We start from the raw sequence: 27,564 nt of genomic DNA on the forward strand, positions 1-27,564 counted from the left end.
TGATCCTATGAAAGCGCAAACATGAACAGAAAGAATAGTGTATGCAAGTTTGTCCAGACCTTTTGAACCAATACAAGGCTGAACATGACAGTTTCCTGGATTACATAATTACCAGTGATGAGATGTGCTGCCTCCACTATGAGCTGGAGTCAAAATGACAGTCCATGGAGATGCAAATTCCCCATCAAAGAAAAAGTTCAGAGCACAGCTCTCAGCAGGTAAAGTGATGTGCACTGTCTTTTGGGATAGGAAAGGGGTGATCCTTGTGGATTTTCTGGAACCTGGACAAACCAACAACTGTGCTACCTTGAAACACTGACTAAGCTGAAGGCTCAAACTTCCAGAGTCAGGCCAGAGAAGACCACCTTTATCTTGCAGCATGATAATACCAGGCTCCATACCAGTTTGAAGATCATGGAGCACATTACTAGTCCTGGCTGGTCTGTCCTTCCACACTCACTGTCTGGTCCAGATTTGGTGACTTCTGACATCCATCTGTCCAAGCTGATGAGATGCATTGGGCAACATTTTCCTAGCAATGACTCCATCATAGCAGCTGTGAAACAGCTGGTCACCTCCACTGGTGCAGATATTTACAGGTGCAGTATGCAGGCTCTTTTACATTGCTGGTGTAAAGGTGTAGCTGATGGTGGTGACTACACTGAAAAATAGTATTTTGTAGGTAAGAATTTGCACTATCAGATAGTGTTATTACTCTCTTGTATCTGCTGTAGTTTCCGTGGAAATAAATAGGAGGTATTACTTTCAGAGTGACCTACATACTATTGAAATCTGAATTCTGCTCCAGTGCTGCAACGCTGTTGTCATTTAACTATAAACCACTCTGCTTTAGGTTTCATTTAGGTTTTGTTCACTTGTTTATTCCACTGCCCTCCTCAGGGCCATTAGAGTTGAATTGGAGCGTGGGGAGAAGTATTGGTGCTCAACCTCTCACGTTACTTACTTGTTCTCTGAGAGTGTGTTTATGCTAGCAGGATGTTCAGTGAGCCAGATGATATGATTTAATACTTTGCAGGAACTGTAATAACAAGGCTAGAAGAAATGGCTAAAATGGTGCATCTTCCATTTTGACCAGTAGGTGAAGCTAAAGAGATTTATTGGATGGAAATACTGCCATCCTGTCCTTAATAAAACAAAAGGTTTAGGGTAGCACCGTGCAGTTATTTTTCCGTGTGAATTTATGAGTGCATTTGGGGAGAGTCGTTTTTCTTCACCTGGTTCCCTTTCCGTCGGAGTGAGTGATGGCTGTGCCACTCCTGGCTGCAAAGCGAGCAGAGAGCAAACAGTTCATAAATGTAACTGCCTTCAGGAGAAGTCTTCATGTGTACAGAAAAGTGCTCTAACAGAGGGAACAGGCAGGGTGGGCAGGTCGTAAAACAAATACATTGCTACTTAGAAAGTTGTCTTTGCCTGGTTTATACCTCACCTGCTGCCTGATACAGACCAAGTGGAAATATTTTCAGTGCAGGTATCCGGGAGCTTTTTCTTAGGGATTTCTTCTGCTTGTCTTCAGTGTGCCGTGTCAGTTATCTACTCCCTCTGTGCGTGTTCTTCTGTTGACATGTACAGTGCTGCATAACAAAAATAAATCTGGGCTGTGAGCAACAAATAAACTTAGACATATTTAATTCTAATTCTCTTTCATGCTGTATAAAAGGAAAGATTCATATTATTTTTTATTGGTCTTGACACAGTATAGCTCAGGAAACTCAGGTGGTTTCTGTAGTTCAGGAAGGGCTCCTTATAGTTCAATTTAGAAAAAAAAGGAAGATTTTAATACATTTACATTTGAAACCTATGTCAGTAGAGAATCTCTAAGATTCTTCTCTAGTGGCAACAAAGCAAATGGTAACATTTGAACTAAAACACTTGTTTGTTTCTGACAAATGACACTGACATAACTTAGTGCTGTCACCTGCATCTGATTGGGTCAAAATAATGTATTAATCTTTCTTTAAAAAGGGTAGTGGTCTGAAAAGCTAAAACCTGTGTGCACTGAAAAAAAAATATATATATATATAGGAAATAGAGCCTTGAATCCACCTTCTCAGCATTCTGTTCACCTTTAAAGTCTAGTGTCTTTTGGAAACACAGCCCTGAATCTGCGAGTATCTGTAAATTATAAGTTAACAAGCCTGTGTAGGTTAACCTAACATACTCCGTGCGATTCTGCATTTGTACAGGGAGTTCTGCATCTCTCTGTACAGTGCAATCCTGTTGGGACATTGTTAGTGAATTTTTGTTCTTTCTGTGACACTAACAGCCATTTTCTATTTGCAAAATAGGTGGTTCACTTACATCATCAAATCTTTACAACAGCTACCTAGTTAATGATTGCAAAATAGACGGAAGGCTTTAAAATAAGAGGTAAACAATATTTGTTTTTTTGTCAAATCAAGAACTGCATTAAGCACTGAATTTTTCTCAGTACATGAAAAACTCAAAAGCATTGACCATTGTTAGTTTGAAATCAGGCTGTGTAATGCTGTGGTCCAGACAGTATCAGAACTAGAAAGGTTAACTCTTCACTTCAACAGCTTTTTTTCTGCCAAGTACAGTTCCTAGTGAACAATGTTTCTGAGGTGTGTATATTTCTTTCATGCTTCTTATTTCCCTGAAATAAGTGCTGAAATGTTACAGATTAGTTAGTCTGTTGTGTAATGGCAAGATGGACCAACTTGACCTGTGGGTTTTGGACAAGGGAATCTTATTCCTGAAAATCTTTTACAGAATTCAATGATACCTGTTAGTTAACCACGTCCTGAGGCACAGCAGTGCACTGGTGAATGAACAGATTATACAGATAAATGATGCAGATTATACCTGAGAAATGCGATTTTGCCAAAAGAATTTGTCTTGTAACTGATAAGAAAAATAGTAAACTTGCTCTGCAGCAGGTTCTTCTGGTTCAGGATGACATAAGAGCATGTGCAGGCTGCAGTGGTTATGTTACAAACTTCTCCCACTCATGGCAATGGTGTTAGTTATTACATGCAGCTTGTGCATATCACACCTTTATTCCAGGAAATGTAACTCCCAGAATCCCATGATATTTCCAACTTAAATATATGCTGATGAACTGAGAAGAGACAGCAGGGTCCACTCGTGACACTAAAGACAGAGAAAATACTTGAGAAAGAGAGGAACACAGCTTAAGGGTTTGAATCTCTCTCTCTAAATCTAGCAGAAAATAAATTCCATTGATCTCAGCATAGGCCAGCTGGGCTTACATAACATTGTTAATAAATGAGCAAAATTCCAGGAAGGCAGACTGACTACTTCATAGGCCAGTAGTACTGTGTGTTCAAAACAAAGCTGTTAAACAATTCCCGTTTGTATGACCCACTTCAGGGTTACAGCTGAAAGTGGTTCACTTGTAAGTGGAGAAGATGGCTGAGTCAAGTACCACATGTAGCAGCAGGTTGTAATCAACTTCGGTGTGAAGATATAAATTACAATCAGGTGCTTTTAAAAGCAGAAAAAGTTTGAAATTGCTGTAGTAAACTTCTTTGACAAAAGTGGTCTTTGGGTGCAGTGGTGGAGAAGCTCTTTCACACACTTTGCTACCAGTGGTAACACTTCACATTTTGTTAGGAAGAGCTGGCTGCAAGTGTCTGTTGAGCCAATGGTGCAGCAAGATGGGACAGGTAGGAACTGTTTACCTTGGAAGCTACTGTACATAAAAAGCCTAGAAGTGAAGCCATTTATAGATCAGATTCAACAGGAATACTTATTAACGCTTTTGTTTTTGTTTTTTTTTTTTACTTTTAATGTTGTCTGCTTTAGGTTATAATGAACAGGAGTACCTTGAATAACCAGTTTTTTTGATTTACATCAGAAATCAGTCATACTTTAAAGGCAAGGAAAAACAAATTTGCATTGGCTACAAATCATCAGAACAACTGTATACTTCATGTTCTGTTTCTCATTCCATAGTTGTGTCAAACTGAATTTTGTGCCAGTGTTTATAATTATATAGTGTTCTTATGTACCACAACCAAACAAATAGCCCTCATGACAGGTGAACAAATGAGCTTTTCATGTGTTACAATTTAGGTTCTAACACAGTTTCTTGGATATTTTAGAAGGTAATTCCATTATAATAGAAAAAAATGCCATTTAAGGCATTTCTTCAGGATGTTTTCACAATCTGATGTGTATCATTCTGCTTTAAAGGTACATTTCAGACTTAAGCAATCTTCAGCAGAATTAAAATGTCCTCATTTCCATTAGTTAGGTAGTAATTAAGAGCACAAGTAATGATAATGTAGTCTCAGATGTTGCAAGTAGGAGAAAGGAGGATTTATAAGGAGAGAAGAATACATTTGGAATTAGAATTCTTGATTCCTTCTAGTTTCAGACTTCATGCGCTGTTCTGACATCGTTTATATCCTATTCTGCCTCTTCTTTTTTGGAATCAGTCAGCTAATTGCTCATTATCACAATGATTTTGTATTAATAAGTGACTGCAATAGTTGCAAAGCAATAAAAAAGCCCAGGAAATCCTCAGAATGTGAAAAATGCGCGTTTGCTTTTTCCACTGAGTTGTTTCTGATGAAGTTTCATATGAAAAAAAAAAAGAGTTTTCTGAAGTTTGAAGTTCATTCCTTTATACCAGACTGTATTAACTCTTGCTAGAATTGTAGAGCTTGAATGTAGACTGGGAGAGGAGGTTCTAACTGTGCACCATAGAGATTCTGCGTAGGAAGTATCTGTACTCCAGCGTGAGGAGATGCTCAGTCAGGATGATTGCCTCTGTTAAACCCAGAATAGTCACCGCACAGAGCATTAGGGCTTTATGCTTCCCATCTGCCCATTTTTTCTTAACAAGCCTTTGCGTTGCCTAATTTTCTAAAAAAGAGCACTGCAGAACAGCAAGCAGGTTCTTCATGTGGCCTGTTCCAGTTCTGGTTACTAGTACCAGTATTTAAAGCATCATTTTCTCTATATGCAGCATGAGTAAGTGGAATTACATTCATTTTTCTGTAATTTTTCAAGAGTTTACTTTCATTTAATATGTTCTTTTGAGTCTCTAGTTGTCCTTCCTCACTGCGGTACATCTGATAACCCGGAACTGCATTGCTTCTGAAGTAACTGGGTTCTTTTCTCTTGCTTTGGGTATGTATTTTTCTTCAGGAGTAATATGTGAAGCTTCCAAAGATTGCTTATCACTGTTTCCTTGCAAAAGCTCTGTCTTGAGTCACAGTACAGATGTAATCTCCCTTTGTCTCCATGGAACATCACCTGTAGGCCATTACTTCCTGATATCTTGCCTTGGAAAGAGACAGAATAGCTTAACTAGTTTTAGGCACTTAGAAAAAATTGCTACCTGAGTGCAGCAGTATTTACTCCCTAACCCCAACACTTTCCCTATCACTGCTGTCCCAGCTGGCTACCTGTCAGAACTGACTCATTTTCTTGGAACAAGGTGGCATTTCCCATAGTTGATGTGATGTCACTGTGGACTGACAGGAGGAGGTAAGGGAAAGATCATGGAGGAATAGAACTGTAGATAGAATAAGGTGTTGGATAGCTATTTAGCAAAACTAGCCTTGATTTGGCATACTGTCAATTTTGGTCTTTTAGATTTCATTAATGGAGTTGAAGGGCAATACCCTGTAAAGTTAACTCTTGTACAATATTTGCTGTGGTCTTATAAAATTTATTTTGTTGTATGCAAAATGTACATACCAGCTACTTTAGTCTAGATGAGGATGAAAGAGAATAGGAGTAAAAAATGGAAAGAGTTTTGAAGGGAACTTTACTACTGCTTTAAAAAAAAAAAAAAAAAAAAGGAATTAATTATTCCAAGGAGCATTTCAGAAGTACTTTATTATGCATTTTATGCTCAGATTCTTGCATGGAGATTTGGCATCATCCTTGAGGCCAAGGAAACGTATGCTTGAGCAGTAAGGGGAGATTAGTTTCCTGTACCTTAACTTATCACCGCCCTCAGCCATCTGACACGGTCCTCTTAGTTCTCCTGATGCTCCTGGCCTGGTGTCTTCCTGCCAGGATTACCTTTCTAGACTGAGTTCACTCCAGAATATCAAAAAGGCTCAAAAAGCATCATTTCTGAATGAAACAGAACAAATCTGTCCTGGTACATTACCCAGGTGCCACTGGACATTCCTTCAACAATACTGTGTGATTAGATCCTGATTAAGCTTTCCTTTGATCTTTGATTGATATGGAGCTGTGCCCTACTTCACTGGCAGTTGTTTTAGCCTTTCTGTTTTTTTTTCCATTTTGTATAAATAAGTAACTGTTCTCTTTGGAACACTTTAGTTTAATATTCATATTTGGAGAACTGAAATTAGAGTCAGCACATTCTGACAAAACCAGAGCTGCATAAAATGTTTTTACATATAAAGGATCTTCTGGTCAGTTTCCAGTTTATCTTCAATTTTGCTGCTTCCTTTTGGACTTTTTCAGCGTTGCTGAGTTCCCACATGAACATCTGCAACATAATTTTGATCATAAGTGCTTTATAATCATACACGCTATAAATATTAGATTGTCTTTTAGAGGCCACTTCACTTTGATTTTGAATATTAAGTGGAACAAACAAAAAAAAATTATTATTCAGACAATTGCTCTAATTTCAGTGTCCTCATTTCTGGGCTAAAATGCAACTAAATTCTGCCATTGCCAGAGTTTGAAATACATAGTCTTTTAATTAAGTAGTATGCAGAAGCACTCAAAGTGCTAGCAATAGGGGCATAAACTGGATTGAAACACATAGAAAACTCAAAAGATTTCTGAATAGCCAGATGAGAGGACAAGAGAGAATTTCCCCAACCTGGGGCAATGAGAATGCCTCTTGTGTGATATTTGCAGAAAAAAAAAAAAGAGAAACAGCTTTGTGAAAAACAACCCCAGCAGCCATAGGTGTAGATATTTGCAGTTTTCCTAGTAAACCTTTTCTGATCGAATGAGCTTCGAGTGCAGTGGGTCTACAGTTTGCCTCACCTCACTTTACTAACCTTGATGGACCTGCCAGATCTGGCCTATGTGTCTATTTTTGTCCATTCACATTTTAAGTGTATTTTTACCCTGTACTTTCTTTTTCCCCAGGATCTGGGTGGAAAAGGCCCTGCTGGCTCTTCTTGGGTTGTGTGTGCCATAGAAGCTACTTTGCTCAAGCAGAGTTTCTGTAGTCATGGTTTATTGATGTTTTATTCATGTTTTAGATATCTTAATGCAGTTACGTGGAAATGTTGGATCCCTTACTCCACTACTGTTTTTATACTGACTTCTATGGATCCAACAAGAAAATAAATAACTGGGTCCAGAATTCTTCCATGTTTTTTAAATCCTTAAAAATGAACATTTTTACTACCATGGGGCAAGTCAGAATTGTATAACCTTGGTGACACATGTTGCTGCTGCTTTATCTGCTTACAGATGTCATGCTTTTATAGATGAGCAAGGCAGACTCCTCAGTTGTAGAACTGGCTGACTGCTAAGAAGTGAGATGGAGATATATGTCAAATGAATGAGTAAGAGGCAGTGTAGCATGTGCACCTTACCATTTCCTACCTGGGTCTTCTTTTCTGATATCCACATAATAGAGAATGGACTAGTAGCTTTCTAGAACTCAGGAAGGACAATGGTCTAGAACTCTTAATATCCTTGTTCTTATATGCTTTCTGAATTGCCACTTTTAAAATAAAATAATAAACTTTTGCCTGTATGTAAGAACTTGGAGACCAACTCCAAAGAACAGTGGTAGAGGTACTTAACCTTTGTTTACTTCATACTGTTTGTAATTTTTTTTGTGCCAGTATATACTCATGTGGTATAGAATTTTTTTTACCATTATTTAAAGAGAAACACAAGTGTGGATAAAAGTCCCTAGACTTTGACTTTTAAAAGTCCTGCATCAGAGGAATAAGTAAAAGATGTTTTCTGAAATCTGAAAACTTCTGTGTTTAAGATACCTTCGTGTGCATCTTTAAATGTCAAGATGTGTAGTTCAAATTATTTATCATAATAACCACTTTCACTTCTGCACTGGACTGAAGCCTGTAGTTTTATGTCTCTTGTATTTGCTCTGAATCATAGAATTGTAAGGTTGAAAAAGGCCTCCGGTATCATCAAGTCCAACCATCAACACATCACCACCATGGCCACCTAAAATGTTTCTGGCAGATATAATGGCATTCACTGCCCATCAAAGACGTTGTCTGCTCTTTCAATCTCCAGTCAATCTTCAGTGTCCAAGTCAGATCTTGCAATTAGAGACTTTCACGAAGCTGTGTGGTATCTCTTTCCAATATTTCCTAAGCTGAAAGTGGGAGTGAGCAGGGTAAAATTAATTACAATGTTGGAAGATGGTAATGTTGCGGAATCTATCTCTGCTTACATTCATAAAAAAATGCAGTGGGCCTGAAAGTAGTAAGAGTAGTTTTGGACATGCTGGTGGCAGTGATACTTGTTGCAGTTAGCCAGATAATTTGTCTACCTCTTCATTTAAATGAGCATGTAATAGGAGGAGCAAAGCAAACTCCTTATTCTCAGAATGGTGCTGAACACTTTCATCCAGCGTTACTATTTGCAAGTTGGCAACTTCCTTCTTGAACAACATCCAGTAATCATCCTTGTCTGTGTGTCTTGTATGTCAGCATATGCTGAGCTCACATCTATTTTGAAAGCAGTCTTAATAACACAGCTGCAGCCCTGTGGAAGATTGTGCTGCTTGAACATGCACTCTTCCAGCCAAAGGAAAGTTCTGCAGCAGCCAGTACCATCCAGTCTGTCCTGGGGAAAAAGTCTTTTAATTAACCTATTATTGCAGGATCTTTGGATTTCTTCCCCAAGGAAAAAGAATCCTGTTGAGACATGAAAAACATGTCAATCTAATATAATAATAGAATAGTGAAGCCCTGTGGTCTAATGACGCATTAGAATGATGAAAAGCTCTTTTCTGTTTATCTCACACAAACTTGCACTCAAAAACATTATATAACTGTTAATCCATAATACATTTATCTTGTCAGTTGAAAGACAGCAGTCTGCAGTGACCAGCGCTTCCTGAATGAAACAGTCCTTTAGGGCTCTTTTTTTTTTTTTTTCCCCATTTTCTAGCAACTTTCTTTCATACTGCAAGTATTATTCCTTTAATATAAAATGTGACAGCACAGTTTGAGGCTGCAGTCTATATCCTGCTAATCAATGTAATTGCCTTCCTTATTATTCCCATTCTCCTTTCCCTTTTCCATTAGTGTTAACCACCGATTTGATCAGGCAGGAATTTCCAAGCAACTTTTGAGAACAATGTCGATAGGCCTCATCTCACTTTGGTAGTTCAAGTTGCTTGTGAGTAGGAATTATTTTTTAAATGTGGGCCAATCATCTTCCATAGTGAACAGCAAATGATTCATGATTGTGTAAAAGTTTCCCGTGTCTCTACAGGAAGGATGGAATTCCTGTCTCCAAAAGTATGGGACACAGACATTTACAGTTAATCCTTTTGCTTTGCAGGAATGAGGTAACTTCAGAAGAGCAAAAGTTGCTTTCTTAATGCTGACTTTCTGGTGAGCTTTCTCTTACAGTCAATGGCACCTTTTTTTTAATGCACAAATCTTCAGACAAGAGATAACATGTAAACAAATACTGGTAAAGTATGTCACAGCTAATCCACCCTTGTTAAAAAATTGTCATGGTTCTCTAATGCAGTCTGCTTCTGTCCTATAAAGGGGAAGTTTCCTTTAGTGTTCAATGAGATTAATCAATAACATGGAGGTCACTAGTAATATAGACTATCCATGAAGAATTGAGTAGCAATTTTCCCATTGTCAACAAAAGGATGCAAGAGGAAAACATCAGTGGGCTCTAGCATCTCAGTTCTAGAAAAGGGAATTATTTCCCAAATACTTTTGATGGCTTACATTTGCAGCACTTTCAAACAGAAGATAAGCTTGAGGCACGTAGAGGAAAAATGCCAAATTTGGCCAGTTGTGTGCTTGATGTTGGACTGTTGTCTTCCTTCTGGTTTGATTCTTGTCTAAGATAAGTTTGTTAATGGGAACATTCACTTCTACAAAAGTGCTTGCAAATTTCCTCTGTAATATAATATTTTAAAGAAGTAAACATGGGCCTGTCTGAGCGAGATTGATACAGGTAAGTCATGCTGATGTATTTCTGATGCGCTAAATCATTTGAATAAGTTGAACTCCACCCTTCCAGAAGGAATGCTGCTGAGTCCTTTCTAACTACCTGCCCGGTACAAGTTTCAGCTCTGTGTTCCTCCCAACTAAAGGAAAAGATAATTATCCTATTTATCTCTAGTTTCCAAATACATCCTGATCCCCTGGATATCTTCTGTTCTAGATACAAGTGAGCACTGTCTGTGAAAGCTTACTGCAAGGTAGGACAAATTGTGAGCGCTTTAACTCTGCAGAATTTGTTCAGGGCAGAAATATAGCACTAGCCTTAGCAATGGTGACAGTTTCATTCACTGATGAAATGGAGCAAGAATAAAATAAATGAGCCTTTCAAAACATGAATGGTGGCCTTAGGCTGTATGAGATATAATTAATGTCTGCTTATTGCAATAAATACATTGCTGCTGTGTTTACAGCATGTGCTAAATCCTCTTTCTGATACAGAAACAGTAAATAGCAGTAGTAGTCAATATCTCACAAACAGTATACTTTTCAGAGTACTGTTACAAAACTGTTAGGCAAAGTATGCTCATTTTCCATGGGTACCATGGAGCATTCTTATTAATTAGTAAGTTAACAAGTAAGTTGGATGTTTTAATGTATGTGCAAAAGACAAGGAAAAAATTATCGAGTGACATTGTTCCTTTTAATTACCTGATGATAATTGTTAAGAAATTACACCCCAGACTGCAGAAAGAATGTGATGTCAGTCCTCCTTTTCTTGCTAGGAAATTCTGATTTCTTTCAGCACCTTCCTGTTGACAGTGTGAATGATGCTATTTCAATTTACAGGGTAGTGTTCACTTGACTCTTTCATCAAACATCAGAAATCTTGAAGACTTGCTTAGACTTACATTCTTTCATTATCTGATCGGAGATGCACAAAGGTTTTCAAGCTTTGCTTATTGTTTTTCATGTTTCAGAAAGTTAGATGCGGGCTTGTGACACTGCTGTGTCTAACTTCCTGTGCTAATGCCAGATACATATGTTCCGTCTCAAACCTGAATATAACTGGGTGTCTGGTTGTTACCTTTACTATAAATAGATTATAGTTTAATCACTTATGTGTTGCTTTCTGCCTTGTTTTTCTCCAAACTGGGATATTTAGTCTTGTGTTAACTTGTACTATGTCTCTTCCACTTGGACGTCAGAGGATAGTGTCAAAACTGAACCTAAACTGAATTAGGTTCAGTATACCTTCATCAAATCACTGTCTCTCTCACCTGCAGACCATCTCTGACTCACAACACATTGCCTACAGTTCACCTATGGCCTCATGCTGCTTTTATTCCCTTTCAGCAAACCCTGTAGTCTGATTAGCTACCTTGGTGCTGACTGCCCTCATGCTCCTATACGAATATGGCCTATGTGGATCAAGCATACTTATGTTTTGTTTCGCTAAGTACATATTAACCCATTATCACAATGACAACTGCTTTCCATTGCAGAAGCTAATCTTTCCACAGGCGAACACTGTTATTGCAAACACAATGAAGTCATCTGAAGTTAAGGGATAAATGCTGGAATTCTAGTCTGTGGTGCATAGCACAAGTAAGAGCAAGTCCTGTTAAAAGCTCCTTTCACTTGCTTGTTCATATACTTACACCTTTTTCAACTCTAGAAATTCATAGTTTCAACATTCCCTGTCAAGTTAACATAACATTAAATCTGATTCATTGACTATTAGAACTTAAGTTTGTGTCAGTGAAGCCAGTATTGCCTTGATCTGATAGGTAGAAATTACTCTTTCTGCTCTCATTGTAGAGAATCCCTAGGTATTGCTGTGCAACATAAACTCTCAATAAGTTTTCTGAGCAGCTAGTGAGCAATAGCGCATAAACCTTGTTTGCTATTGCGACAACTCACTTTAAATATGTTAGTGCAGTTCAGTAGTCTACATTTCCCCTTTCTGTGACATAATTGCATACATCTTTTTAAATATGGTTATGTTCTTTTCTTTTTTTTCCGAAGGAAATTACAGTGCATTCAGTAAAAGAAAGGCATTTTGGAAGAGGAAGTTGAAAGCTGAGGGGAAAAAAAGACCCAACCTGTAATAAAGGTATAAACATTCTCAAAATACATTGTGTTTGAAATGAGCCTATTTAGACTTGCACAAGCACATACAGATCTTCTCTATCTGTTTCAAACAAGGTTGCTATTAAATGAAGTTTAAACCAGTGAATTAATCTAAATGACCATGGTCTGAGTTTAAATTAAAAAAACCTCTATTTCCCACAGCCCAGTTGAGGTGGGTTCAGTTCACAAGTTTTGTTCAGAGAAACTGTGAAGTTGCACAAGCCAGTGTATTTCCTTGTTTTTTCACATTTGCTGCTTCTCCTTTATATGGCAGCTTCTGGTCCCCAAGCTCCTGCTGCTGGATTGAGATTCTACTCTGCTTGGATTGAGCATAATAGAACACTGCTGGAGCCTGAGTGTCCTGGCCATTTGATTGCAATTGCAGTTGTGAATGTGTGAACAAGTCAGAAGACAAGTGTTCAGTAATAACAGGATTAGTATTAGGAGACTGAATTCTTTTATCTTTCCAGTGATTGTTTTAGTGCTGGTTGGCATTTTCCATTTAAATCAGATTTCTACGGAGCTTCTAGAAAACTATTATGGGAATGTATATGAGATTAAGCTGATGTTGCAGTTCGTTATTATCTGAGATTTGAGATTCAGCACCGGAGCCTGTCTTTTTGTAAGTAAGCGTGAAAAGAAAAGGTTCTATAAGAAAGTCTGAAATTCTTGAAGAAAAGTGTCTGAAGAGATTTGGTGGCAGTTTACAACTGAAGAAGACTATACAGATTTTGTCATGGAAAAGCCATTGTTCACATCTGTTAAACTGACTTTATCTATGTTATTTTGCTGTTATAACACAGAGAAAATGGAGGTGGGCTTTTTTTTGCCCAGAGATAGAAATGGATTTTTCCTTACTGAGTATTTTGTTGTAACCCTTATTCCATGCATTCTCTGTAGAAAGTGCTGAGCTCAAAGACTGAACATGTAATGGACTGAACAGTAGCATTGTTTGTTGTTTTCAACCTCTGCTAACAAGATACAAAGTGAATTTTCCGCCAGAATGGAATTGGCTTTCATTCCTTGTTGTGCATTTGTCTTGCAGCCTGACGTTCCTGCTGGGAATGGCTCTGTCGGTAGATTCAGCTTTGTACCGTTGGCAGCGACTCGGAGCCAAAACTGCTCCCCAGACTGTGTCAGAATCAACACCTCTGCTGCTTTCTGTCAGAGACAGACTGAAACTCAACTTAAACAAGTGGAGGATTGTGTTTTCCAACAATGGGAGACAGCAGAGAGGCTGGGACCAAGCTTCTAGGTTTTATTCTGGAAACAGGATACAGACTACAGAATACACATGGCTTACTTTTTTGCCCAAAAATCTTTTTAAGCAGTTTCACAGGTAAAAATAATAATCATTAAATGATGTATGAGATATAAGAAGTCTTTCTGAAACAATGATATTTAGGGGTGATAGAGAAGGGCTGCTTTTGTAGTTACCATGTCTTTAGAATTTAGGTGAAGATTCTTTGTAGACAAATGTCACCCAATTCATACTGAAGCGGAGGCTTAAAGCAAACAAATGCTAGGTCTCCTAACCCATGCTGTGGCCAGATTTACCACTTCAGTGCTGGAGCAGTTTTCCTTGTAAAAATTTCAGGTTGCATATCAAGAAAAATGGCAATTCCATATCCATATCTAGATTCAAAAATTCTGTTTATCTTAGATTTATACCTTCATAATTTGATCTTCCATTTTCCACACATGGAATTTTTCATGGGTTCCTGAGTGAATCCCTATACAAATTATGAACATGTGTTTTCTATACTCATCCTGTTGCATTGGTTTATTTTTTGAGAGTTGTGGGGTTTTGTGGTTGCTTTGGGTTTGTTGTTTTGTTTTGGGGTTTTTTTTTTTGGGGGGGGGGGTAATATGTTTTGTTTGCCTTTTGTTAGAGTCTATGATTATTTTTAAGACTGAGTTTGTGGGGGATCATTAGAGAAGATTCAGGTCCTAGAAATAAAAAAAATACATTTGTAATATGTGGAAAATTAAGGTAGGTATAACATTATGAAAATATATCTTACAAGCTTTTCTAAAGAAAAAAATAAGCATCTCAGATAAGTAATTGATTATTCTGGGAAAGGATGAGGTTAGAGATGTGAAATGATTAATGCTCATGACACGAGATGGGGGATTTTCATCTGGAAAATACACCTTATTTCTGTCTGCTTTTAATTCCTTTTTGTATCTTTCTTTACAGGCTAGCGAATCTTTATTTCCTCTTCCTGGTGGTTCTAAACTGGGTCCCACAAATGGAAGTCTTCCACAGGGAGATTACTATGATTCCTCTGGTCGTGGTGCTGCTTGCCAGTATGATTAAGGATGCTGTTGAAGAGTATAAAAAATACCAATTTGATAAGATGATAAACTCCTCTAAAAGCAGGGTATATGACAAGTAAGTAGAAGCCAATTATTCTCTTTGTGTTTGATGTGGTGGAAACTGCTCATTTTGATTTTGCAACAATTCCCTTCCTGACCTTTAGGAGTACAGGAAGTTTGGAATAACTGTTATAAAAGACTTTTGTTCTGCTTCAGAAAGCGCTCCATTTATCTCACTCAGAGTCAGAGTCATCCTGAGTTTTGTTTTATATCCCAGATCTGTGTGCTGATACACCAGTTTTCATTCCAAGTTTTCAAACCAGTTTACCAGCACACAGGACATCTTCTCCTGATAGCAGAAGGTTCTGGAGGAAGTCTGGAAAGGATCAGTAGGCTTTTTAATGCATTGGAACAACGTCTTTCAGAAATATCCTGGTAAAACCATTAATGCAAAAATTAATAATCAACTGCACTCATGCGTTCAAGGTGAAGCATAATCAGGAACTGGACAAATTTTATAGCATTTCCAGTTAGCGCAGGTGATCAAAACAACACATTTTCACTCTGGAGATAGTACAACACCCTCTTGCAGTAAGCTGCATTGTTTGCTCAGTACTGACTCAGGAGGAAGAAATATTTTCAAGTGCAATTCTTATTGCAACATTTCGATTTCATCAGAGTTTCTTGTTCAAGTACTAATTTGACTTGAGACTACCTCACTTGTCTCTGCGTAACACAGTAGGAGCTTTGCTTTAAAAGAAGTTTAAATACTTGTGCCTCTTCCATGTTTCACATCTCCTTATGCCCAAGCTATAGAAGAAAAATTACTGTGGCTTGTAGCTTTCTTGGAAATGAACTCTCATCTGTGCTGGTTACTTATGTGGCAAGGCACAAAGTCCAATAGACCAGAAGAAATGAGAGTTTGCAAGGAGAAAAGGATGAGAAGGGTCTGGGTGAGAAAAGGAAACGGGAGTCCAGAGGCAGGTCTGTCGGAGGAGGAGCATCGGGCTGTGTGGCAAGCTGGGTAAACTGCCCTTAAATTGCCCGTATATATGTATAATTCTTTCAACTATAACTTTTTGGTTTGTATTACAGAGTGGGGACTGAGAGGGTGCTGGCTTGTTTGTTGTAATAAATCAGGTTATGGGCATGAAAGCAAATAGTAAATGGAGGAGGTGGAAGAGACAAATATTTTCTGTACAGGGGCTCATAGTAATCTGTTGACTTCTGTACTCAGAGCTCTGCCCATTACCTTTGAACTTCCTGGCAGTAACAGGCTTATAAAATGATTCAGAAACACTTGGAGTGAATGGTGAAAACTGCGTGTATGTCCTTAGTTTTGTCTATGCAGTGTTAAAACGGAGGCACTTCATGTGAGCAGACACATGATTCCAGGGAAATGCTCTGAATGGGGCCTCCAGGCACACAGTAACAGGAATAACAAAACATTCAGGATGTTTTCGTCGTGTGTGACGTGCAGCCTTCCCGGCAAGCTTTAGGACCGAGAGCAGCTGGGTCAGGAAGATACCTGTTCCTGGGCAGGTGGATGCTGGAGTCAGCGAGAAGCAGCCCTGGGCTCCCGACAGCTTGAGTCTTTCCTCTGCAACTTTGGAGTTTATCTGGGATATTGAACTCTTCTAACTTTGTTAGTCTATGACCTGAGGCTACTTTTTGAGAGGCAGCAAGATGTCAAGGAGAAGTTTTCTAGGCTGCTTCTCTAAGATGGTATGGAAAAGACATTTTTTCAAGGAAACCTGCTGTCGATGTGTTGCTTCAGACACAGAAACCCAAAACGAAGTGCTGGAGAAGAGAGGAAAATTAAAGAAAAGAAGGAAGAAAAATGAAAATAAACGAGTGATCATCTCCAATTTGCCTTTTGGAAGTATGAAGTGGAAGGAAAATCCAAACAGATACTATGACTCCAATAAAATTAAGACCACGAAATACACCATCTTGACTTTCTTCCCTAAAAACATCTATGAGCAGCTTCACCGCTTTGCCAATATTTATTTTGTGGTCATTGCACTGCTGAATTTTGTGCCAGTGGTGAATGCTTTCCAACCAGAAGTTTCTTTGATCCCTATTTGTGTTATAATGGCCATGACAGCCATTAAAGATGCTTGGGAGGACTTTCGGCGGTATAAACTAGACAAAGAAATCAATCATATGGGTTGTTACATTTACAGCAGGTGAGTTTTTTACAGCTTTTATTTTGAAAAATCTTAGCTTGAGATCTTTTATCAGTTGTGAGGTTTTTTGTTTAAAATATTAATAAATGTCTGCTAAAAAATCGCAGTGATTAAGTGAAATGGGGCAAATTTGCAGTGACTAGATAACACCCGTACTTGTTCTGATAATGGGAAAGATATTCCTATTTTGCTTACACCTGTTGTTCAGACTGGGAAGGAAAATTTTTGTTTCATGGCTCTGGTGTGGCTATTGGCCTCTTAGACATGGAGTGTTTAAATAGCTACTGAGACCTGAGGTTCTAAGGAATTTTCAACAGGGCTAAATACTATCAGTGAAGTGTAGAACAAGATCTTCACAATCAATGTAGCACAGAACAAGATCTGTTATGCAAATGGGTCCACGTTTGCTTAGACGCCAAGAAACCTTTGAAAAATGTAGCTAGCACTTTAAACTAATTTCAGTTTTATAGTCCAAACTATAGGCTGGCTTTCAGGTTTTTTTTTGTTTTGTTTTTTTTTACTAGGCTGTATGTAAAACAAAACTGCATATGAACATATTTTAAAAATTTGTGATAGTAATACATGCTTCTGTTTGGTCTTCTCTAAATGAACTATCTACAAACATCCGTGACGTTTTCAAAATGTTTCATGACCTCTCAAGCTTAGGACTTTTTCTTGCATCAAAACTCTTAGCAACATAGAAAATGACTTCTCCCTGCTTAAATATCACGCAGGGTGTCAGCAGAGCAAAACTTTTCATTTACCTGAACTTTATTTGTCATCCCTGAAATTAATCAGCAGTGCTTTATATAGTGTATGTTCTCACAAGCAGGATCTTGTAGAACTCTAGCTTTAATCACAGAGTTCTGTCATTGCTGTTTGTTTCTCTTGCATGTGTTTGTCAGATTTTTATTTTTATATCCTGCTGGTTAAACAAAGAAATAATGGATTTGCTTTGGATCTGCTTACTTACCCCCACATAGAGATAATGACTTGTCAGAAATAAAATCTCTGCTTTTTTTTTTTTTGCCAACTTATCTGGAAAAGCAGACATTTTACAAGTTTCTAAATGTTGCACATCTAAGATTTTCTTCTGTTCCACCGTGAAGACTGTCAGTAATCCTACTTCTTTGAGCAGGTACCTGAATTGCCCCTTTTGACTATCTTTCAGGCTGCCAGAGTTGTATTAATCTATGAGGCAATGGATTTTTTCTTAACATTTGTTAAGACCCATATGATAGAGAATTGCACGTGATGCAGTAGGTACTAATGAATGGATCAGCATGGAAACATTACTTCCTTTGACATAAAGCAACTGTGTTAATTTATATGTAAAAGACTTTTACCATGAGCGAAAGAGAAGTAGGAAATACAATACAAATTGTTTTCATATTAAAAAAAAAAAATGTCCATCATGGAATTACAGTATACATACAGATCCAGACTCAAGTTATAACCATGAGTACTTCCTTATGCAGAAGCATGAGACAGCCCATCTTAACATTGCTCATCCCATTCCATAGGAATTTTATAGGAAGGTCTTTGAGCTATGAATAAATCTTGTGTTTTACCAGACATTTATGGCCTGAAACAGTGATGTAAGGGAAAGAAAAATAAGGAAGGCTTCAGACTCTACTATTGATTCTATCTGGAAAAATTGTGCAATTGTGAATTGCAATTGCCATCAGATCTGTAGTTACAGCTTATTATATCATGAATAATTTTAATCAGGCTTCTATAGCGCTTTGGGAAGCTGATATTTCTTGTTCTTCTTGCTAGCTGCAAAGTCACAGAAGAGTATGATGTCTTCTAATTTTCCTCCTTGTGAATCATCTGCCGTAGGTAATTTTTTAACGCAAGTGAAAGTCTTTTTCAAGGGACTGTGAATCTTGTTAATCTTGTGACACCAAAGAATCCTTTGTAATAGAATAACTCATCTTCCATCATAAGATGAAAATTTAATTAAAGCATTAATCTTGGAGAGTATATTGTCTTTATTTCAGATTTCAGTAGCAAGAACTAGTTCCTGTTCCCTAAACCATACAAAATACACTCTCTTTTCTGAAAGCCAAATGTTCTTCAAAACATTCTTGAACACCAGTGGAAATGCTGTAACTTGTCTTCTTTCAGCATGGAGCAAGGGAAATTGAATTCAAGTAGACTGCCCTGTAAACACATTAGTTCTAATTCTCTTTTCACAGAGGTCAGCTGGAATGGGTAATCTAGCCTGCTAGTCAAATGAGGGAAAAGACACTTTAAGCAGTGTACTTAAAGAATGCTTAATTGAAAAAAAGGGGAAACAATAATATTAAACTATCTTGGGGAGGTGCAATAACTTAGATCTGATGTTTGATTGTGGATGTTTTACCTTCTGAGTAAAAGGGTTTTGGAATTGTAATTGTACACAGACTGCTGTGCTGCCAGTTTAGATCACACTATACCAAAATATGAGAACTAAAATGTACTTGCTTCTTTTCTCTCCGTATTCTTTAAATTATACTTAGTCTGCTTTTAAATATACCTGGTCTGCTTTTAAATTTTTGTAGGAATGAGGCTTCTACCACTACAATATGTGATTATCAAAGCATTTTCTATGATATTCTGCTTTATTATCCTTCTTTAATTGCATTAAAATTCCTCAGGTGACCTGGTTTCACGCAACCCTAATTATTCTTCATCATCAACATTTAATTATAGTCTTCATGCATGTGTAATTTCTATCATGTTCATTTTGCTACTCCCAGACAGCTTTTAGGCAAGATATGTATATAGAACACCCTTTTAATCTTTCTTGTCAGTCAGTCCCTCCGCTCCCATTTTGGTTACTTTACTCTGAACTCTCTCCAGTTTGTCACTAACTAACAGGGGCCAGCACTGAGTGTAGTATGCGGATATGTAAGTGAATGCCAAACCAACAGTTACTAAAAACTATCATTAAATTATTTCAGCATTCCACAATGTTCAAGAAACCACTTGATGTATGATTAACTGGTGGGCTGGGTCTGATGTACCTCTAGGATTAAGCTGTAATCATCACACCCAGACAGGATTTTACATCAACTTCACACTTCTGGAAAATTGAACCTAAATTTTTCTGACTGTTCTGAATAGATGGTCAGGTGCTGATACAAGGTTTGTGTACAGTTCAAGATGGCAGAGCAACATGCTTGACTGAACGCACATTCATCAGGCAGCTACACCTGTAAAAACGTTAACATGATCTGAGCAACTAGCAATGCTTAATTTTAAGCACCTACACTCATATCTGAGACAGTGACTCAGAAAAGCCTAGTGTGTGTTCTTTGAATTATGCAGTGGTGTTGTCAGATAACTAGGTAAGTCAGCAGGCATACTAATGAGAGAACCTGACTGCACTCAGTATAGAAAAGTTCCTCTGCGATGCTTAGAGATCCTGCGGCTTTCAAGTACTTCCTGCAAGGATCAATTTCCTCTTCCTGTGTAGGTCCACAGGTGTCTCGATCACAGAAGAAAAGTAAGTCTGGCCTTTGTGGTGATTCTGTATTTGCTTAGTATAAAGTCTGAGAACGTTTAAAGATTTCCACATCGGCATTTACCCTAAGATAGTCCCAGAGCAGTGCTGTGAGAATAAGAGAAAAACAGAGACCTTGTCACTGCATTGCACTAAGTCAGACCTGCTACCAGCAATTTTTAAAGGGAATTAAAATATCACAACGGATTTAAGATTTGTAATTCAGTGTGGTAATCTGTGAGGCAAATGTTGAAGTCGTTGTACAGGAAATTTCTGACAGCAATGGAAATCTGCTTGCTTACCAGTTACAGTACCTGTGGTACATTTTTATTTTCTTAACACTGAGGCAGAGGAAAACACCATCCTGCCAAGGGCAGAGTAAGCAAAAAAAGGATTGTGGCCAACACTTTCAGTGAAAGTCTTCTTCAGCAGCACTGAGTTTTTGCTTCTTAAAGAACATTTTCTTTCTGCTTTATTATTTTTGTTTTCTAACAAAGCATAACTTTAAAGACTAGGGCTATGCTGGAGGCTTTATTGGATTCCTTTTATACACCAAGAAAAAGAGTCTCAAGCCTGTGGTCTGCTTGAAGTCTCACTATCTTCCCTCAGCCAAAATTGCATTTGATTTTCTTGGGCACAGCCAAATCACGGCTTCTATACCTTGATGGTGCTTCCTCTGAATGGTGGATGAATATCAACAACAAGGGATCTCCTGGCTTCATACTCCCAGCTTGTGCATGGCTGAAGATGCATTTCTAAGACAGCAACAAAGCATGAACACTGATAATTTAAATATTATTTTTTTCAAATGAAATAGCAATATAAATAAGTTACAGTAACTGCAGGATAATTATCTGCTATGATATTATTGCAGGGGGTTGGAACTGGATGATCTCTAAGGTCCTTTCCAACCCAAGCCATTCTATGATACCATTCTCTCCGTGGCTTTGTCATTGGCAATGAGCGTTCTCTGCTCTGTTGTCTGTACAGTTTTGTGCATACTCCAGGTAGTGTGGGATTTTGTATCTGGGTTAAATATGGATACTTGAATTAACAGTTGAAGATACAAAGTGCCTTCTGTGTGTTGAGATGTTCCTCAGCTTGCAGTGAGGTGGGAATTTGGTTTCAGTGACGAATAGTCCCCAGTTTGACGTGTGTCACCATGTAACTTCCTGAAGCCAGTGGAACCAAAATAGTAAAGAAATAACTAAAACGTGAACTCTTCTTATGGTGAGCATGCTGCTTCCGTGGTGAAGAAATCTGTGACGTGCTGAACTGACAAAAGGAAAAAGTGTCAAATTTCCAACTCCCAGCAGCACTTGAAAGTTGAAGAGCAGTGAAGTAGTGGTTCGTGTCAGCCAGTGCATTTCACCATAGTGAGGATCCTTGGACTCTGTGGAATACAATCCATAAATACATAACTAATGCTACCACAGCTTTGTGGATTGCTATATCAGAGCTTTCTTCAAGATCTATTACTTGCCAGGGCATTGAAAGGTGCTTCATTCACAGAGAAGATGTTCAGTGGTTAGACAGACAGCAGCTGAAGCTAATGATTAATGCCAAAAGACAAATAAATGAGAATGTGTTGTTTTGCCCAGAGACCTGCAGAATCATGACATCATGGTGTTAAGTGCCATTCTAACTGTCTGTTTTTAGAATGCAGCTTAATCCTGGAGAGGAGCAGGACGCTGCCTACTATGTGACTGGAAGATGCTACATGGTCATGTAAGGAAATGACTGTAGCAAAGAAGTTGACTTAGTCTATGGCTTCCAGAAGCTTCATAAGATAAAAGGAGTCCGTAGAAGCCAATAGTAATGACTAGCAGTCTTTAAGTCACTGACTTGGAGTTACTTATTCATGCCAGCAGGGTGATAGCATATTTCTCTAGGCAGTATTCACAAAAAAAATTAGATATTCCTAATTACATTAATTGATAAATTACAAAAAAAAAAAACAAAAAACCAATATGATAATGTCTAAGTAACTGTGTACTCAAAATACTTTTGAATTCTACTTTATTTCTTCATTTGGTGCAGGTCATTATAAATCAAGATAGAGATGAAAAAAGCAAGTTAAAAGAAATCCAAAACATTGCATATTAACATAAAATATATTTCTAGGTTTCTGGTACTTAGCTTAAGTCCATATAAACTTGGAATGATTACAGAAGATGAGTATAGACTTTATTTATCATTGAGATAGTAATGTCCATGGTATGATGCTATAGACAGTTCTAACATGTAAAAAGTTAGGATCTGCTTTTAGTATTAAGGAGTTTGAAATGCCAAAATGATGTAATTAAAGATGTCTTCTGTTGGACTTTAGAAAGAATGAGTTCCCTCTATTTTTAAAAGATTCTCCTTGCTATCTTACTGTGTTACTGAAATGCTGAGAAAGTGATTTCACAGCTTCTGAGGTGGGGGGGGAATGGCTATGGGTGCTTGCTGAGTCCTTTTACTGGACTGACTGCTGCTAAGTGAGATGGTTCTTTGATGCTAATGATGTTCATGACACAAAAGCAGTCTCTCCAGCTACCCTAAATGATAGTAACGTGGTATAAGCCAGGGATGAATTGGCATGGACATTTTGGCTCAGATAATATCTCCAGCTCAGGAATACTGTGTGAAGTTGTGCTGTATTGTGAGCTATGGGCAGGTTTCGGGATCAGTTCCTCTCCAGTCTAGTGCCTTTCTCAAGTTCTCAATCTGCTCCTGTGTTGTCATTTTTTCAAGGTTTTATGGCAGGAGCTCCTAACCTTGCATTCACAGCCTTAGAACGGTCTTTGAAAGCAGTGAGGAGTTTTCCATTTAAAAGCTAGTAAAATCTTTGACAGTACGTGCTCAATTTCTATTTGCAAAAATAGACTGTAAAGTTTAAATATCTGTGTAATTCCAGCTGTTAACTGTGTAGCACTGAGCATGTCAGAGCATTTGCGCTTTTGAAAAAAATGATACTTTGGAACCATTTTCAAATATAACATTCTAGTGAATTTACATACAATAAAATGCAAACATTTGGATTTGTCTGTATGTTACACTGTTTTTTTTTTTTCATAAGTGTCTGATATTACAGTCTGGTGACAATTTACAGGTGAAAGGTTGAGTAATGTCTGTACTGCAGACTGCAAGGGAAGCTGACCTGGAGCTTTTAGTGATTCAGAGGAACCAGACCCACTGAGCTAATTGGTTGATGTGACCATTTTGCATGACAAAGGTTTCTGAAGATCTTTCTCTAAGACATTCTAGGACTCTCAGCCATGCTGTGGCATGCGCATGGAAAATAGTTTTATTTAATCTCCTCTGGGGAGCAGCACAACATTTTCTTACTTCCTCCTGTTCACCATCCCTCCTGACCCAGTCTTTGTTTGAAGTTCATTTTTATTGAATCAAAGAATGTGAAATGACTTTGTGTCAACAATAATTTATTCCTGTTCCCCCACAGTTTCCAGCCACAGCAGGCTTTTGTGTATGATTCTTTCTCCCCAGAAATACCTTCATAAAGTCTGCTCAGTTCAGTCCTTCTCATCAGATATGACGAGTCTAATATCAAACTCTGGCAGGCTTTGCTGTGACTGTTCAAGGCTGTCTCTTTCTGTCTGCAGTACCCTGTGATGGGTGTTGTTGTGCTACCTGTTATTCCAGGGCAGCAAGGGAACGCTTTTAAGTGTGGTGGTGATAAATTGACTGGTAAAGGAGAGATGGTAATGGAGAGACTTTCATCCTAGAGCATAACTTTGATATGCCGCAGCCCTGGTGCTTTCTGCCATAAGAATCAGACTTTCAACTCTCCACCAATTGAAAATCACCACATGTTGTTATTTTATTGCATAAATGTGTGTGTCTTTTTTATTCATCCCTCGTCAAACCATCTTAGATTTACGAAGACCTTTTGTTTACTTAGCAACCAAAGCAGGAGCTATGAACTTTAATCAATGAACAGGAAAAGGGCAGTGTTCCCAGTTACAGGAATTGCCGAAAGGAAACTGCTTCATTTGAAAAATCTTGTGGGGCAATTGGACCAGTGTCATTGTGGGGTGTTCTTGTGAAGTACTTTTCTTCCTCTTATCCATTGATAATTCTCAGCTAAATTTTAGAAAACCCTCATGCTGTCAGAATCTTAATCTCACAACTCCAGCTAAATCTTTCAGGGAATAGAGCTCTCTACAAAGAAAATGTGCTTCTTTACTGAATGTTTTGTTCATTGGGAGAGAGGGACACCCTTCACCTGAATGTAAGCTGGAAGACCAGCAATTCCTGAACTCTAATCCCTATGCTACAGAAAACAACTTCTTTGATCTGAAAGAGGTCGTTTGGCTTTTCTGACTCACTGTCTCCTTTGTAATTAGTGAATGAACCAAACCTTGAGCCGCACGTGTAATGTGAGTTTCATAGGGTGTTACTGAAAAATTATTACAAATCTATTATTTCTGTGGTTTATTTTATTAACCCAGTTTCTTTAGGCTGACGTAGAAGACAGCCAGCTGGGTAAGGCCTATCTACAGATTTTGTGGGCAGGAAATTCAAGAGTGTTCCATAAACATCAGAATTGTGCAAGAGCTGACGTAGAGAGAAGTAGGATTGCCCTGCAGATGTCCTGGCAAACAGCATATGCAAACTCTACATGACATCCAGATGTCTGGGGTAGCAAGACAACCCATCTGCTTTTACTAAACTGCTTCTGTAATCTCATTTTCATGCTTTAAACAAACAAGGAATTCTACCAGGAGAGCATTAGATATGGGAAGAATTCCTAGTTGATTAGTGGTTGTACTGTATTAGCTTTAGCATCCACTTTGCTGAGCCATAAATACTCATCACGCACCTGCTTAAATATTTTTCAAGTGGAAACTGTTCTGGAATATTTTTTTCAAAGTGCAGCGACATCAGATTCACTTACAGCAAACATCAGTTTCTCAGTGTGATCTTTCATGTCTATTGTTGAGCAAAGGAAACAAGGATATGCGTACAAGTAGAGGCAGCAGAAAGAGGAATGAAAATTCAGGAATGGAAAAAATAATGTAAGAAGGAAAAATCGTAATTTTTAATGACTCTCACTTCTAGCATTTTCACGTAGTTACAGGGTTTTTCTGGTTTTTGTTGTTCTTGTTCTGTTTTAATAAAAAGTGAATACCACCAGGAAATGCAAAGTGTTTGACCACAAGTGTAACCTTTGCAGGAAGCAGTTATTTTATGTTGTTTTTAGATAAGGACATGAGCCAACTGCCAGAGATTTACTGACAGTGTTAGGGCTGACTCCTCTTTCCCCAAGACTGGGAAAGCAGGTTAACACGGTGTAGACTTTGGCCAGACTCTGAAGCAGCACTTGGATGTGTGCCTTTGAATTGTAGCAAAACATTTTATCTCCTACATCACTGCTCCCCATCTCATAATATAAACACTTCATTGAAAGACACACTTCCTCAGGTACTAAATAAGGATGATTCAAAACCTAAGCAAAAATGAGACTGAGACATTACAAAAAGCCTTTTACTGTGAGTCTTGTAAAGTATTGTGAGCATTTTGCCTCTTACAGAGCAAGATACAAGATGACAATTATTCATAGTAAAAAAATAATTTCCTCATAAAGAACTGAGCCATTGCTGCCTGTACAGTTTTTCCTTTAACTAATTGTAAAGCATATAGTACACTCCTCAGTGTGTTTAGATGATGAAGAGCAGCTGAGAGATCAATTATTGAAAAGGTTATTTAAAAAAAATATTGCTGTCTTGAACCATTGAACATGTTTGTTGATGAAATAGTCATTTCTTTTCCTCAAACTCCAACCCTCATTTTTTTTTTAATTTAGAATCTCTTTGTTCCTTACCTGAACTTTTTTCATTCATCTTAGATCTTAGGTTCTAGCTGCCTTTTGTTTTGGGGCTGTTTTTTTGTTTTCTTGTTCAATACTAAGGAGTCATTTGTCTGCTGTTCTGCTTTTTTAAGTTGTATCTATGACCTAAGCTTAAAATTTGTAATTATCTTCTGAGAATTACAAATTGGAGGGACCTGAAGCAAGCATAGGTACAATAATGCTTTGCTTCTTTCCAGGTCTAGATGTTGGTGCTTGAAAGTACCTGTGACATATTTGAAAATAATAATTTTTTTTTAAATGTCTATATTTCTTAAAAACTTAAAAACACTTCTGTTAGTCTGAGCAATTTTCTGGCTTTTGCTGTGGAGAATATAGGCCCAGTGCTAGTGAACAAAAGAGAAATTTTATTGTAGTTTCTACTGACTCCATGTAGATGTTTTACTTTGCATGTGAGGTATGGTGAAGTGGTACTATGAAATTGTCTAGAGCACTAATTTCTAGGTGTTCTGTGGTATCTTTTTAAAAAATACAGCAATGTGGCACCACTGCCCTGTTTTCTTTTATCGAAGCCCCACTTAGCAGGGAGCCTGCCTTCCTAATGTCACGATTCACCCATGCCATATTTTTAATGCCACAGGAAAGACCGTGCCTATGTTGAGAAGTACTGGAAAGATGTACGAGTGGGGGATTTTGTGCAGCTGCAGTGTAACGAGACCATCCCAGCTGATATCCTTTTGCTGTATTCCTCTGATCAAAACGGCATCTGCCACTTGGAAACGGCCAACCTTGATGGAGAGACCAACCTTAAGCAGCGTCGAGTCGTCACGGGGTTCTCCAGCCAGGTAAGTCTACAGAAACCACAGCCCATGCAGCCAAGGACTGCTCTGAGCCTATTTGCTCTGCAGCTCTAGCCATGAAGTGCAGTGATGAAGTCTTTCAAATCAGAAGACACCTGGGTACTGAATTATGCTTCAATCTGTTCATGATTATTTTGTCTTTGAGTTATTTTGTAGATACGCCGCATGTGCAGAAGCCTTTATACTTAGGAAGTCTTGTTACATAAGCAGAATGGAATGTAGTTCTGACCATGGTGACCCCAGTGTTCAGGAAGGTCACAGCATAAATAATCATCTCTATTACCCTGTTATTTAAAATTGTTAGTGTAATTAGCATGTTGATTAAAAAAAACAGTGTACTATGTATCGCAGAAACTGATTTTAGTCTTCCTGTCTGCAACTTGTTCCTTGTTCTTGGAGCTTTATTTAAGCTTGTGATTTAAGTGCTCCATAAAACTTCTCAGATTTAACTGCAGCTATAAAGTGTGACTCTTTAAGGAGGAAAGAATGAACTGGGGTTAGTTCTTTGTTTTAGGAAATGCTTTGGAATACTGAATTCCCCTACCTTTACAAGGCTGAGACAAAGGAAACTTTCTCTTCTTGTAAGCCACTTTTTAACCTGAATTTTCAACTGTAAAATTCTTATCAT

At 38.0% G+C, this 27,564-nt stretch overlaps 1 protein-coding gene across 3 annotated transcripts in view; it reads left to right on the forward strand.

Moving 5' to 3' along the window:
* ATP10B (ATPase phospholipid transporting 10B (putative)) overlaps positions 3,521 to 27,564 on the forward strand; it is a 62,717-nt gene continuing 38,673 nt past the window's right edge. Inside the window, exons 1-6 of one of the 3 annotated variants that reach the window (XM_021410821.1) lie at positions 3,521 to 3,668; positions 5,051 to 5,139; positions 12,162 to 12,249; positions 13,312 to 13,605; positions 14,467 to 14,661; positions 26,717 to 26,921. In XM_021410821.1, the coding sequence (XP_021266496.1) occupies positions 13,331 to 13,605; positions 14,467 to 14,661; positions 26,717 to 26,921 (675 nt within the window). In that variant the 5' untranslated portion in view covers positions 3,521 to 3,668; positions 5,051 to 5,139; positions 12,162 to 12,249; positions 13,312 to 13,330. The remainder of the gene's footprint in view (positions 3,669 to 5,050; positions 5,140 to 12,161; positions 12,250 to 13,311; positions 13,606 to 14,466; positions 14,662 to 26,716; positions 26,922 to 27,564) is intronic. The other 2 variants (XM_021410822.1, XM_021410820.1) reach the window with 2 other exon arrangements.

The sequence above is a fragment of the Numida meleagris genome, chromosome 12, assembly GCF_002078875.1.
Source record: "Numida meleagris isolate 19003 breed g44 Domestic line chromosome 12, NumMel1.0, whole genome shotgun sequence".
Taxonomy (NCBI): Eukaryota; Metazoa; Chordata; class Aves; order Galliformes; family Numididae; genus Numida; species Numida meleagris.